Source organism: Maniola hyperantus, chromosome 1, assembly GCF_902806685.2.
Source record: "Maniola hyperantus chromosome 1, iAphHyp1.2, whole genome shotgun sequence".
Classification (NCBI taxonomy): Eukaryota; Metazoa; Arthropoda; class Insecta; order Lepidoptera; family Nymphalidae; genus Maniola; species Maniola hyperantus.
The window spans coordinates 13,682,904-13,695,962 of NC_048536.1; the positions used below are offsets into that span (position 1 = coordinate 13,682,904).

The 13,059-nt window shown below is 35.0% G+C and overlaps 1 protein-coding gene across 2 annotated transcripts in view; it reads left to right on the forward strand.

The window, feature by feature from the left end:
* Mct1 (Monocarboxylate transporter 1) overlaps nt 1-13,059 on the forward strand; it is a 38,652-nt gene that overhangs the window by 18,438 nt on the left and 7,155 nt on the right. For both annotated transcript variants that reach the window (XM_034968188.2, XM_034968181.2), the window contains exon 2: nt 553-1,044. In XM_034968188.2, coding sequence (XP_034824079.1) covers nt 894-1,044 — 151 coding nt within the window. In that variant the 5' untranslated portion in view covers nt 553-893. The remainder of the gene's footprint in view (nt 1-552; nt 1,045-13,059) is intronic.

Sequence of the window (13,059 nt, forward strand, 5' to 3'; positions counted from 1 at the left end):
AAACAACATTTTCTCTTATTATAATCAAATATAATGTATTTTTTTCTGAGAAGGAAATTAATATTATTTGTTACTAAAATATCGCTCCTTGTTATTCAAGATCATATTACGTTACAATAACTATGGAAATACTTATACTAAGTAGGTAATCTAAATAAATCACGTGAATCGTATAGGAACCACACTATTCTTAAAAATAAAATTCGATGTAAAGAAATAGTTCCCTCAATTCAAATGACATTATGATATTGATATCGATCTCCTACAAATACCATCCGATAACGTGGAATGGCTTTTCTACTCGTGCGTAAAAAGATATTTAGTAGTAGTATTATACTCTATTATTCACGATGTTTCAATTTTATAATTCTGATATTTTTTGCCATAAAATTCTTCATCAATAAGTACTAGGTGTTACCTACTAGGTATATTACTATATCTGAACTAGTAAGTAGGTGTAAGAAGGAGTTCTAGCAATTTTTTTTTAATATTGCATGCATATCTAATACGTTTCTGGATCCGCTCATTTAATTAAATTTTTCGTTGTTTCAGATACAAGCCAAAGATGATCTTCCAAAACAACAAACGATTAAGACACAAACAAATGATACTAAACCGCAGATAGGTGTTAACGCCATGATCTAGTTCCATAGATCATGCAAGGAAAATAATCATAAGAGTCCTTAATTCTCCCTCCGCAACGTTACTTCCTTTTTTCACTATATTAAATAGTAATACGCAAAGAAAGTGCCTCTATTTACCTAATAGTTACCAATAGTAAAGACCGACATAAATATTTATTGAAGCAGTCATATCAGAGCTACTACTAGCATGTTATAATATCTTACTGCCTTAAGAATTAAGTGCCAAGAGATAATTTTTAAATAATAAGGATGTCGCACGTAGCGGTGAAAAGCACAAAGAATGGGAGCAGCTCTCATGCCGTCGAGAGTTCAAGGGAGGGCTCGGAGAGCCTGCCGCCCCCCCCAGACGGAGGGTGGGGCTGGATGGTGGTCTTCGCATCCTTTATGATTCATATAGTCAGTGAGTACCTTCAGTTCTCTTATTCTTTGCTTTTAATTGTGAAAAGTAAACATACGAAGTAATTACAAAGTGTAAGCTGTACTTACTAAGTAGGTACAGCTTGTTAACTCTTATGTTACTTTCATAAGAAGTATTCAGTTCATCAATGTTTAATTTTTTTATTTTGCCTCTCTTAAACTGTTTATTTGAACTCTTTTTACCCTAGCGACTAGGTATATAAATCCTCGTCTAAAATACACCCATTAAATTTCCAACTTCCCCATTGTGAGACGTAAGTGCATAGCCACTAGCCAAGTTCTCGTAAAACTTTCGAGTTGTGCAGATGAATGAGTAAAAGCTATACTTAGCTATATGAAAGTAACTAGATTTCGGAAATCATCATTATCATCACAACCCATCGCCTTTCCAATACTAACAAGTCTCCTCCCAGAATAAAAAGGGCACCACGGTGGCCAGGGCAAATCGACAGACAAACCTTGAGAACATTATAGAGAACTCTCAGGCATGCAGGTTTCCTCACGATATTATCCTGCATCGTTGAAGCAAGTGATATTTTGACTCTGCATCCCGAATAGAAGGCCGACGCGGTTTTAACCACTTGTTATCGCGGAAAGGATTACTGAAATATTAGATACCTATTTTGTTCCCTCAGAAAATAGGGAACGATATTATGTTAAAGAAATATCCTTGCTCGTCCAGTCCGGTTAATCACAGCGAGTTCCCTGGGTTAATGTGGTCAGCGAATTATTTATACAGAGGCGCTGACCTCCTGCCGACCTCGAGCGATATGCCACGCACTTTGCAACCAGTGCTATCTGCAAGTACACCAAACTGTAGCATAATATATCTAGGGTTGAACATCAGATACGTTTGCACCTTTGATAGTAATTATGGTCTAATTAGACTATGCCCGATCATGATCGTCGGCATGAATTTAGGTTTTTAACAACCTCGTAGGAACTCTTTGATTTTCTGGGTTAAAAAGTATTCTATATCCATCTTCGAGATGCAAGCTATCTCTGCTTTAAATTTTGTCAAAATCGAATAAGTGGATGGACCGTGAAAAGCTAGCAAACAGACAGACGCACTTTCGCATCCATACTACTTAATATTATAAGTGCAAAAATGTGTCTATCTGTCTGTCTGCTATTTTTCACGTTCCAACAGATTAACCGATTTTATTGACATTTGGAACAGAGTCGGCTTACATCCCGGGGAGGAACATACTTAGACTACTTTTATCCTGGAAAATCAAAGAGTTCCCACGGGACTTTAACAAAACTAAATCAACGCGGACGAAGTCGCGGGAATCATCTAGTTTAAAATAAAATAAAATTGCACGCGATAGACGTCCTACCATCATAAATATAATTGAGTTAGATCAACTAATTTGACTTTACTGTCTTCAGTCATAAGCTTGTTGAAACAACTTCTACTACTTTAACTGGCAGTTCCCGTTGGTAACGAATTACATAATTAATAGGTATGTTTAATCAGATGAGCAGTACATGACATATTATCATGTAATATTGTGCCTGGTTAGGAATGACAGAATATAAAGTGAAAACTCATCAGATATTTATTAACTTAATTTTTTTATGTAGATAACGGGGCACATTAATTTGATGCTTTTATTTGTCGATATTTTGACCCAATTGCACGGCTCGTGGTCACGACGGGACTGCGGTGCTGCGAGAGATGAATTTCGAACTGTTATAGTAGTAGTCAGTAGCTAACTACCCTCTTTCTTGTTTTTTTCGCTGGAACTTCACGAGCTGTACGGTAAAATACACTCCCAACGTCACTATTCTTTCTATTTTATACTTTCTATATCGTACGATGGTTGGTATGAACCCGTTATCTACATTAAAATATGTCGTTAAACCACGAAATAAGCTTAAAATCATTATCTTAATTTTGGTACATACAAGCGAAGAAACTGAAACCGATAGCTAATTACCTACTTATTTGCCTACTTGTTATAATCACGAGGTTAGGAGATTAATGTATCAGTACTGCTAATTAGCTAGATAAATCATTTATTTTATACACAATATTTCTACCTAATAGGTACCTATACTAATATTATAAAGACGTATAATTGTTAGCTTGTGAGTTTGTATGCATACGCCCTAGATCTACCTAACACTATAGTCTATTTTAATTCCCGGGGACAAAAATTACGTTTCGTGTGTTGCCTGTTTTTACTGCTCGGTCGGTAAAGTGTCAAGAGACCAAAATCACATAACGAATCTTAGGCAAATAATACTAATGGCGAAAACCATTGCCCTGAATCAGTTCATTGCTAACGACTTTCAGGAGTGGCACATATCACTTCGTCAATATGACGTAGGATGTAAAACACATAAAGGAAAGTTTTGGTTTCAATAGTTTCATTTTGATAAGGTAAACCTAATCCTAATTTGCATGAATTCAGCTATGAATTAAGTGGGAAATTACCCAGGTGTTTACCAACTTATTTTCTAAAACAACACAGACGAGACAATATCGATAGTCGATACCTATTAAGAAACAAATTAAAATAAAATATTTGCATAAGTAATCATAATAGCAAATTAATTTCATTATCAAATACCTGAGACTAAAACTATAGTTAGGTATTAGGTAATAATTTTTTATGTAGACTTGCATACTTAGGTACTAGTTGACCCGCCTCGAGTCCACTCGACAAGAATTTTGACTTTTGGGAATTTACCAATTTTCAAATATCCTGAAAAAGTACCTACTTCGTCATTTACACCCAAACGTCTAAATACCAATTTTCATAGAGATAATTTGATAAATGACGGATTTTCATGCAGGTTTTAAATTTCTAATAATAAAATTAAACGTACCTAATAAAAGAAACCTACTATCTAAATTTCAAGTTTCTAACAGCAGCGGTTTAGACTGTGCATTGATAAATCAACCAGTCAGTCAGTCAGGACAAGACTTTATATGTACCTATATATTATTATGTAATATGTACTCCCTTGCAGTTGGAACATAGAATAGGTATATCTATATCTATCTATCTACTACGTATTTTGAACCGGTTGGTAACATCCGGAAGTTCTCGAATGTTGGCTGCCCTGTCCGTATAAATATGGTGCAGTATGTTTGCACTTGTTTGTCCGTACCTATTTACATATATATTATGCTCATTTAATTACGCTTGTTATTATTATAACATTCCTATTATTCATTGTCGCAGGAATCTTGACTTCTAGTTCAAGTCAATCCAACGCGCAATGTATCTAATGTTATCTTATTTATTTAGGTAAGGTTTTCAAAACATGAAACAAAAACAGAACACTGTGGAAAGAAACTACTTACTCCGACTAAGTGAAGTAGGGTTGTTTGCACAAAGCATAATATTATGTCCGTAGTTTCTACTTCAATGAGTGAAATATTTCATTTTAGGAAGTGTCAACACAAAATATTATATTTTCAATTCAACTATATATAAAACTACATGATGCCCGCGACCTCGACCGCGCGGATTTAGGTTTTTTTTTAAATCCCGTGGGAACTTTTTGATTTTTCGGAATAAAAAGTAAGGTAAATTATGTCTATCCCCGTGATGTAAGCTACCTCTGTACCAAATTTTATAAAGATCGGCTAAACTGTTGGGCCGTGAAAATCTAGCAAACACACAGACACTTTTCCGCATTACAATATTACTAGATGATGCCCGTAACTTCATCCGCGTGGGTTTAGGTTTTTAAAAATCCCGTGGGAACTCTTTGTTTTTCTGGGATAAAAACTAGCATAATTTATGTTCTTCCCCGGGATGCAAGCTATCGCTGTACCAAAGTTCGTCAAAATCGGTTGAACGGATGGGCCGTAAAAGGCTGACTGACTGACAGACAGACACGACACACTTTCGCATTTATTGTTAAACTAGCTGATGCCCGCGACTTCGTCCGCGTGGATTTACGTTTTTCGAAATCCCTCGGGTTTCTTTGATTTTCCGGGATAAAAAGTAGCCTATGTGTTAATCCAGGGTATAATATATCTTCATTCCAAATTTCAGCTAAATCCGTCCAGTAGTTTTTGCGTGAAGGAGTAACAAACATACACACACACACACACACACACACACACACACACACACACACACACACACACACACACAAACTTTCGCCTTTATAATATTAGTCGGGATAATGAGATTCAAACCAACTTTCGTTACCTACTGGTGCAATGTACTTATTTGTTTAACCTGTAAACATTGTTATACCAGCTCTTATAATATCCGTTCCAAAGTGATAAATAAATACGATAAGGAAGTCGGGCAAATAATAAATTATTATATTTTGATACATTTGCAATAGCAATCTTGTTATGAGGCAAGTAAATACCTAACCTACTCACTTATTGTTTGTAATTTTTCATTGATTATTAATTGAGAGCAGTAATATTAGTCTAATGGTTATAGCACATCCAAAGGGACAGGACTACCTACTCGAAGTTTCTTGAAACTAAGAGAAACTGCAAAAAGGCTTTCCCATTATGACTGGCAAACCTTCACTTAGGCTGGTACACAATGATGATAAAGAAAAATCTGTCTTGGGTATGCGTTACAATAAGTGAAAATCTATATCCATACTTCCATGCTTCTCTTAATAATATAAATGTAAAAGTGTGTCTGTCTGTTAACTTTTCACGGTTCTCTTGAGATTTTTAAAGACCTAAATCTATCATCTAATTACTATCGTGTTTGTCTGTTGGTTTGTTAGTTTATTAGTTTGTTGGTTTTAATGTCCTTCAGTCATGTCGTAACGGAGCAACGGATCTACGTGATTTTTGCATGGGTATAGTTTAAGAATATAGTTAAAGAAAATGAAAGAGTTCTCATGCGATTTTTAAACCTAAATCCACGCGTACGAAGTCACGGGCATCAGCTAGTTTCAAATAATTATTAAAAATTGTACTAAAATAACAGCAATATTCAATGTATACAGCTATATGTTTAAAGACTATAGGTAGGAACAAGAATTCATTGAGAATGAAAATTTCCACTTGAATTTCAAAATACATAGCTGCATGCACTAATTTACTGCCTGAAACACGCAAAGTTCCCTGCATCCTATTCGGCGACCTTAATCTATGATCTGATAACATCGTGTCCTGTTTGTCTGTGAAGTTACAGCGAAAATCGGATTAGTGACAATGTGATAAGTGTTCTTCCTCAATTTACGGCTCATATAAGCACTATTACCAAGTTGCTTGTTTTTATGATTTTGAGATCACTAAAACTGGAGAGGACACGTCATACTACTCTCACTATGGTTACTACGTTCCTATACGTACTTCTGTAGTTGCCCGCAAAGCCTTTCCTTCCTAGAAATTCTTTATTAGAAATTCTATTATAGTATTAATAAATAATATTATAGTAGTATTAAATAATAGTATTTAATTCCTTATTAGAAACAAGACAATGAGTACTTTATACGAAACTGATATCACATAATATATATTATGACGGTCGTTTTGTATATTTTTACTAGCGTCAGAAGCATGGATTAAAATTTATGATAGTTAAGTAGCATATTTGCGCAATGTTGCAAATAACATGTAACGACAGTCACATGGTTTGGTTTTTTGCTTTATCTTTGCACGGTGTCGCGATGAGTCCCTGATTGCAGATGCTCTGTTAAAAATTAATAAATAATAGGTATCTAGAGATAGGTTGCATCCTGGGGAAGTAGTAGACATAAGTAGAGACATTTGAAGAATTCCCATGGGATTTTTCAAAACGCAAATCAATACGGACTAAGTTGCGGGCATTAGATATCTAACATAGCGACTCGCCCCGGCTTTGCACGGGTAGCCTATTACAATTTTCGTATGGATCTCTATTTTAAACAAATATATAGCCTATGCCACTCGGAAATAATGTAGTTTTCTAATAGTGAAAGAATTTTTGAAATCAGTCCAGTAGTTTGAGTTTTTTCGTTACAAACATGCAAAAATACAAATTTTTCCTCTTTATTATTTATTATCTACACTAATATTTAGTATAGATAATAATGCTTGTCAAGCATATTTTAATATCGAAGAAATCGTACCTGCTGCGTTCATTGTTATTCATTTGAAATACTAATCCAATCCAATTAACATTATATAACGGAAATTTTTTCTTACGAAGGATATCGATTAGCAGTTACATAGTACCTAGTTGGTAGCTTACACTAGTTTATTTCTAGTAGTTGCTAGATTATTACGGTGATAATAATTTAAAGCGGTAAAATGAACTTGAACGTTTGTATTAGTAGTTCGTACTAAATAATTTGAGCCATATTTTTATCTTCGCGTGTTTGCAAAACGAAATTCGAATCGAAAATAGCTTCCTGAAATGTTCTGCTGCACTATATTATCCAGAAATTTTAACGATTCATTATTATTTATGACAATTTGGAGAAACAATCATATTTATGGAGTAAACTTTATTCATTGTTAACCGCGAGCTAAATCGGTGCAGAAACCCGTTAATTTTAAGTTGCTGTAGTATTTCTTGTTTTGCAAAACTAAAAGGTGACTATCAATCTTATTAAGTACTTTTACAAAAACATAATATTTCATACGCTCAGTGTTATTATTTTACAAATCAAAGAACTAATACATTGCATTATTTACTAAGTATAGTCGGTGAAGCGGTGATAGCCTAGTGGTTAAGACATCCGCCTTCTTTTCGGGAGGTCAGGAATTCGATCTCGGGCACGCATCTCTAACTTTTCAAAGTTTGTGCGTTTTCAAAACAATTAAATATCACTTGCTTTAACAGTGAAGGAAAACATCGTGAGGAAACCTGCATGCCTGAGAGTTCTACATATTCTCAAAAGTGTGTGAAGTCTACCAATCCGCATTGGGCCATCGTGGCAGACTATGACTTAAAACCCTTCTTACTCTGAGAGGAGACCCGTGCTCAGTAGTGGCCGATAATGGGTTGATCATGATCATGATGATGATGATGATGATGATGCTGATGATGATGATGATGATGATGAAGTATAGTCGTATATAATATCGTCTATTTGTTTTAGAATATACCTAATGCAGGCTCACTTCAAATTTTATTCTCGAATAATTTTTTTTATAAATTCTTGTATCACGAGTAGGCGTTTCAGTAAATCTTTCTGAATTCAAATGAATTTCAATTCAAAATATCTGCAACTGACAAAGTTTATATTCTAATTTAATTTTTAAAAATATCAATATCCTTCAAAATTGATACTACAGCTGCATGAGTTGAGTGCTCGAAATATATATTTTTAACAACACACATGGTAGACATACGTACCTACGTCGTACTACATGTTTCATTGCACTGCAGTACACTGCCTTATCTTAACAATTTTCATAAAAATTCAATAAATTATGTAAATTTTTGTGTAGCTATCTAATTTTTGTGTAGTTCAAATAGATAAAAAAACCGCTCAAGTGCAAGGCAGACTCGCGCACCGAGAGTTCCGTACTACGGTCGTATTTTTGACATTTGCACGATAAATCAAAAACTATGATGCATAAAAATAAATAAAAATCTGTTTTAGAATGCACAGGTGAAGCCCTTTCATATGATACCCCACTTGATATATCTTACTTTGAAAATTGAAAATACTACCTACCAACCCTAAAAAGAATTTGTCAATCCTTGTAACGATCCTTTATCTATATCTATGCAAATGATTAAAACTATAGTTTTTGTCTTTTTTTTTTAATACAATAAAACTTAAGGCTAGCCTTATCTAATTACTATATAAATCATGACCGCGTGGAATGGTGCCAAGAATACTGGCTGCATTTCCGCGCTGGACAGCCAGGCTGATCCGCTGCGCAAAAAATGAGCCAGCCCTTCTGTCACCAGTTGAGGCTATTAATCGCGGTGAAATGTCTCGTAAAAAATTTTTAGCACTAAGACTCCATGGCCCCAGGGTCTCCACGGCAAACGGCACAAAAATGTAACTCTCTATAAGAGAGGCATACTTGCGCCGCTTGCCGTTTTCAGCTGTTTCTGCTGCGGCTCCCGGTCTTGATGCTGTCTTCCTGATATGACACGGGGCCAATGTGTCAACGCAAGTTGCGTCCCACATTAGCGCCCGTCCCCTGTTTAGTTTTTGTCTGTGATTTTTTCTTAATTTATGAAGCTCATTACACGCAATCAAAAATGGAACACCCATTTTTTAAATTTTTTTCTTTCTCTGTCTGATTGAATGGCTAACTGGAATCCACGAGAATCTACTTTCGCAGACTGATAAAGGACTATGTCTATGTTTTTATTTCGGAACGGGACTAATACGGGATTAAGAAAATAGAAATCAACGTGGATTTCTATATTTGGAACAAAGCTACGAAATATATTTTAACATTTACACAAGACAAAAGGTAAATCATTGCAAAAATCTAAATACCTAAATCTGCTGCAATAAAAAAATGTAGGTTATTGAACTTAAGTCACGGAAATTCTCTATACATTACTTGATATCATACTCCAATTTGTGGATTTGTAATGAACTCATCAATCTTCATAAGCCGATAAAAGTAGGTTATTTGCAAATTATGTCGAGTTTTGTTAATAAACTGTGGCAGTTGTTTATCCAAAGCGTTATCTAGGTACTTTTAATTCATATAGGCGGACGTAACTTTACGTGATTTTGTTCATTCAAAATAGGAGTTAAAATTTTGTTTAATCTGACCAAAAATATTAACTTTTAAACACCTTTTTAGCAGGAAATGTTTAAAAAGCTTTATCAAATCGTATCACAATTCACATCACACTAATATTATAATGGCGAAAGTTTGTATGTTTGTATTTAACATAAAGTTACTCTTTCAAGCAAAAACTACTGGACGGATTTAGCTGAAATTTAGAATTGAGAGCTTACATCCTGGCCTAGTACATTGGCTACTTTTTATCTCGGAAAATCCCGGAGTTCCCGCGGGATGACGAAGTCACGGGTATTATCTAGTCTTAAATATTTTTTGTTCCTTTGACCAGCGAACGACTTTTGAGTGCCGTGCCGTCTCCTATTAAAGATCATGGGAAAGAATAAGTACCTAATTAGAACAGTATAATATTTTTAACAGTACCTATTAGTTCCTTATCTTACACGTCTAATATAAAAAGAAACTGATACTAAAAAAATATTTTAAGTCAGATATCTATTCAAAGTGGTTACCAATGTACAATTTTATTTTTGATTGTCAAAAAAGATTCTGACGTATTTAGATTTTTAGAACCTCCTCCTTTTTTTGAAGTCGGTTAGTTATTGTTGTATTTCACTAATAAATTGGTGATAATAAATTACGTAAATTTAAAACTGAAGCTACGAGTACTTACGAAACAAAGATTTCAAGAAGTTGAATTTCGCCATTCGTCATTTTGCAGCAGAGCCATTTTCTAGACTATGACTTATTTGTTTCTGTTACCCTGGAAGACTACGATACCATTATGACCCTTATAAAGGGGAATTCCTCGTTTTATATCTCGAATTATGATCCCAACACATTAGCAAGACACGGCCGCAACTCGCAACTCACATTTCTGTGTATTTGAACTGGGAGTGACGTCCGCGTCATCGAACGGGACGTATGCGTGAGCAGAGATCATATCAACAGTGACCTTTGTAATTGACTTCGTCAGCATCTCTATAATACGCATGACCAAACATTACTACTGACGGGCATACGCATAATAGTACTGAACTACTATCAACAATTTGTACTAAATTGTTGAGCGTTGAGCGTAGATATTGAAAAATGTGTTGGGAGCGCCTTTTGCAGCTTTGATGGCGAACTGCAAGCACTTTTAGGATTCTTAGATCTGCCGGGACGTCAAAATATAAAGGCAAGGATCAGCAGCGATGATGCCCATAGTACGCGACAGGTCGAGATGACAATCGGGGTGGGGGCGCCTCACAAACCCATACGTCACCCGCGCTATCCCGCACTGGGTTAAAAGCTAGTAGACTGACAGCAGATGGACAGACAGACAGTCAGACTGACAGACACATTTTCGAATTTCTAATATTAATATGGATAGTGGACTGAAAGAAGGCTTGGCCTGGATGAATTCCATGACAACGTGCGATCTGCTTGCCACGTGGAAAGTAGGTCAAACCGGCGTCCCGTGCTTCGTGAGCACGATAATGGCGTTTAAAATATGTAAAATTAAACCGATGCCTTTTATTAGATGAATTCTCAATACCTACACGCGAAGCATTTGAAGGCTTCTTCAAAAAATAAAGTATATAATTACTTATGAAGTTTAGCTTATTTTGCCATTAAAAGGTACTACTAGGAAGGAATTCAGTTTTCAGTTTTCAGAGATCAATACCGACCTACGCACAGCCGTCAATTTGGGTGTCATTTTGGGTATCATATCATTTTCCTCAAATTGGATGTAAAAATAATACATAATTTAGATAAAATATGTCTCATGGAAAGAGAATGCTAAAATTACAAAATCATATTCAAATTGGTACTAACTAAAACTGAAGAAGTGCGTAAAACAAATTTTATTTTATCTATTTTATGTATAGACTCGATATTGATATTGGAATATCATGATAAATGGCTTCATCATTTTATCAAACTAATATAATTGATTCCCTAATATCAAAACAATGTAATCTAAAGATCAAAATACATACGCGTGAGATCTGCAATTTGGTGTCTACTCTATTTAAAAAATTTAAAATAGTTTGACTTTTGAAATTTCGTCAAGGTATCTACTTACTTAAAACTGAAAAATATCACAGACTAGATGATCTCGCGACTTTGTCCGTGGATAGTATATTATCGTTTCCAATAATCCCGTGGAAATTCTTTGATTTTCCATGATAAAAGTATGATGCCCTTTCCCAAGATGCAAGCTATCTCTGTACCTATCTGTGTGTAGATGTTATTTACGCCTTCGTCCATCTGAATTTGGGTTTTTCAAAATTCCATGAGAATCATTTGATTTACCGAGACAAAAAGTAGCCTATGTACGTCCCCAGAATGTAAGATAGCTCTGTACCAATTTCATCATAATAGGTTAGACGGATGGGCCGTGAAAACAGCAGACAGACAGACGCACTTTCGCATTTATAATATTAGTATTGAAGTATTATCTAATTACTTAATAGACGTCCACAAATAGATAAAACAGCAATTTGAAAAAACTCCTGACCATAAACGTTTCGGCACTGAAAATCGGCAGAGATTACCAACTGTGGTTGGTTAGACGCAATTTCAACGTCGCCCGAAGAAATTGAAGCGAATGATATGATTTTAAGCTCACTTTAAGCGTTGAATTTCCAGACTAGGTACAGTAAATAGATAAAAAGCAGTAAAAACAGCGAACAAAGCGGTCTTATTGGTTTAAACTCTTATTGCTTTGAAATCAGGTTAGAGGAAAGGTTTTTTTTAAAAATGGAAAGGAATGAATGGAAAGGAGCATATTATATTAGTATGATCAATATTCCTCTTTTCCCGCCAACTAAGCAAAAAGCTTGTGCTAGGAGTGGGTATAACAATAGTAGGTACAACAAGAAAGAAACCGTCCACGTTTCAATCAGTACCTATAAAAGTAGAGTTATTGAGGCATAGGATAAAACGATTGTTTCTGCCTTAAAGCACTGTACAATGGCAGCTTTAATCCTACTAGAATCTAGCCTACCAGCTAGTAAGAAATGTTATTTTTAGTTTAAACTTCTGTCCTTAGTTTAAGTAATAAGTAATACGTACTTAGACTCTAAGTAGGTTTTTCGAACGATATGTAAAAAACATGTATAATTTGGACACAATTACCAGTTAATCACTCACCCCAGTTTGAGGACCTTCAGGAGACTATTTTTCGGTGAAAATGTGAATCGATAAAAGTTAATGCATCCGTTACTTATTTGGAGTTCCTTATCAAGATTCCTAATCTCAATATCGTAGTTTCGATGCTTTTTTTTCACCGGTTCTTTCTAACGAAGGCCTCATAATTTACGTAGACAAAGTGTGGAGTAATATATTCCGGGTTAG